Source organism: Triticum aestivum, chromosome 5B (assembly GCF_018294505.1).
Source record: "Triticum aestivum cultivar Chinese Spring chromosome 5B, IWGSC CS RefSeq v2.1, whole genome shotgun sequence".
NCBI lineage: Eukaryota > Viridiplantae > Streptophyta > Magnoliopsida > Poales > Poaceae > Triticum > Triticum aestivum.
Genome location: NC_057807.1, coordinates 450,230,606 through 450,233,529, shown reverse-complemented (window position 1 = coordinate 450,233,529; position 2,924 = coordinate 450,230,606). Strand labels below are relative to the sequence as shown.

At 51.3% G+C, this 2,924-nt stretch overlaps 1 protein-coding gene across 1 annotated transcript in view; it reads left to right on the top strand.

Annotated features, from left to right (window-relative positions):
• The first annotated feature begins 1,778 nt into the window (after positions 1-1,778).
• The window catches only part of LOC123116396 (tonoplast dicarboxylate transporter), a 2,829-nt gene continuing 1,683 nt past the window's right edge, over positions 1,779-2,924 (top strand). Inside the window, exons 1-2 of the mRNA XM_044537357.1 lie at positions 1,779-2,350; positions 2,427-2,895. Of these exons, the coding sequence (XP_044393292.1) occupies positions 1,895-2,350; positions 2,427-2,895 (925 nt within the window). The 5' untranslated portion in view covers positions 1,779-1,894. The remainder of the gene's footprint in view (positions 2,351-2,426; positions 2,896-2,924) is intronic.

Genomic DNA, 2,924 nt, shown 5'->3' with positions numbered 1-2,924 from the left:
GGCTCGTCCAGACCTCGCCGGCGCCGATGGTCACCACGGCGGCAGGACCTGTCACGGGGGGGAAATTTCAGCGCGAGGCACGTCATGGCGTGCGCTGCATGCACGGAAATACAAAATTGCTCGATCCTGTTGACCGTTGAGTATGTCGACATGTCTGGCCTCCCTGGATAAGAGCGCGCCGTGCAGCTGCATGCCCGTCGGCGTCGGGGGTTCGGGCGGCCGAGCGCCGGCAGGTCGCCACGTCCGACCACCAACCGCGGCCAGCTCTTGGGCTGCTCATGGCTATTTTTTTAAAAATAATACTCCTCTATTCCTTTATGTAAGGTGTATTATTTTCGGCACGGTGACCAAGGCACATAATTATGCACATGTTAGGACGAAATTAACCTTGGCAAAATCATTGATTAGCGGCAACTAAATCATTAGGCAAGGAAAGTAAGAGATAGACACAATCAAGAGAGAGATATTTTCCCTTTTTCTCTTTACAAGAAAAGATGCATGCAATCAGGGGAGAGATACTCTCCTTTTTTTGAAGGGGTAGCGATGGAATTATGAGGAATTAGAAGAAATGCATCTTACATTGTGAAATTTTTTCAAAAAACAAATACACCTTATATAAAGGAATGGAGGGTACATTTTTTTTTATTAATTTTCATTAATATTACGCTGGGTAAATTTTTTTCAAAAACAATACACCGTCGGGCCGCTGCAGGCCGACTGGGCCTAGTCGGCCCACAGCAGGCCGATTGGATTCCAGTCGGCCTACAGCTGGTCGACTGGCCCTTGTCGGCCCATCGTGGACTGATTGGGTCATGTCGACCCACTGTGGGCCGACTGGAGCTAATTGGCTCGCTGTGGGCTAATTGTTTTTGCAAAAAAAAGTAGGCATAAAAATATATGTTTAAAAAAATGTTAATCATGTAATTAAAAAATGTTAAACGTGTATAAAAAAATATTCTTGATGTATACAAAAAATGTAAAATATATATGCAAAAAAGTTGACTAAAAAATATGTTTTAAAAAGTGTTAATCATGTATTTAAAAATTGTTAAATGTGTGTATAAAAATGTTCCTTATCTATACAAAAAATATAGAATGTGTATGAAAAAAAGTTGACACCAAAAAAATATATTTTTTAATTACATGATTAACATTCTTTATTTTTTGTATAAATAAGGAACATTTTTTATACAAACATTTTACTATTTTTAAATACATGCTTAACACTTTTTAAACCAGTGGCGCGATCGTACGTGGCATGGGCCAGGGAGCACGTCAGCGTCGACGGCTGCCCCGGCAGGTTCTCGCCCCGCGATCGTGACTATCTGGACGCCACATCGATCCACATGCGTCAATCGTTACTACAAATCTTTTTAAACCAGTGGTGCTTCTATATTTTTAAGATCAGTACTACATCTTTCTGAGTGGCGTGGAACTTCGATTTGGGGATAGCCATGAAAATGGTCACGCAGGACAAGTAATTCGAGTAGTATGTATTTCTGTATGTATCTGACGTGGCGGCGTGATACTACTTGTCAGACCTGCCGCATGCATTATTTGCTTTCGTTTTCGAACTTGTCTGGTGAACTCGCCCGCCAAGTTTTAAAAAAAATTAGATCAACCCAAGGGCTAATCCTCATTGACATTTTTTTATAGAAAAAACTCCACGAACACCATGCGTTCAATCCGGGACTTGAACTTAGGTGGACTTGCTGCCAGCCAACGGGTCGACGTCCCGTCCTCCCCGCCAAGTTTCCAATCGAACAGTAGCGTCGAGTTCCCGCGCCTATAAGAACAACCTAACTCAAGAAGCAACCAAGAACGCGCCTATAAGATCATCGACGGCAGAACGGAACGAAAGCAGCCCGTAACGATCTCTTGGATTCGACCGGCCATGGACCCGCGGTGCGGCGGCCACTGGGAGAGCTCGTCGGAGGACGTCACGAGGTCGCTGCTACCCCTGCACGACATCACAGCGGACGGCGGCGACCACCGCTCCCCCTGCTCGCCGCTCGTCGCGTCGCTGCTCGCCAACAGGTACCTGTCAATCGCCGCCGGCCCGCTGGCCGCCGCGCTGATCTGCGCGCTCGTCGACCTCGGCCCCGGACACGCCGCGGCGCGCAACATGCTCGGCGTGCTGGCGTGGGTGTTCATCTGGTGGATCACCGACGCCGTGCCGCTGGCCGTCGCGTCCATGGCGCCGCTCTTCCTCTTCCCCGTCTTCGGCATCTCCTCCGCCGACGCCGTCGCCAAGGCCTACATGGACGACGTCATCTCCCTCGTCCTCGGCAGCTTCATCCTCGCCCTCGCCATCGAGCACTACAACATCCACCGCCGCCTGGCGCTCAACGTACGTTCATGGAGTCCTAGCGATTGATTCTTCCGGCTCGATCTCAGCGTACTAACATTGTGCGGCCCGCGCGCAGATCACGTCGCTGTTCTGCGGGGACCCGGTGAAGCCGGCGCTGCTGTTGCTGGGGATCTGCGGCACGACCATGTTCATCAGCATGTGGATCCACAACACGCCGTGCACCGTCATGATGATGCCGGTGGCCACGGGAATCCTGCAGAGGCTCCCCGACGACGCGCGCGAGTTCCGGCGGTTCTCCAAGGCGGTGGTGCTCGGCGTCGTGTACGCGTCGGCGATCGGGGGGCTGGCCACGCTCACCGGCACGGGCGCCAACATCATCCTGGTCGGGATGTGGTCCACCTACTTCCCGGAGCAGGAGCCCTTCACCTTCAGCTCCTGGATGTCCTTCGGCCTCCCCATGTCGCTCGTGCTCTTCGCCGCGCTCTGGGCCACGCTCTGCCTCATGTACTGCTCCAACAACACCGGGAGGGCACTCTCCGCTTACCTTGACCGCACCCATCTCAGGAGGGAGCTCAGCTTGCTTGGTACCTCATCTCTCTCTCTCTCTCTCTCT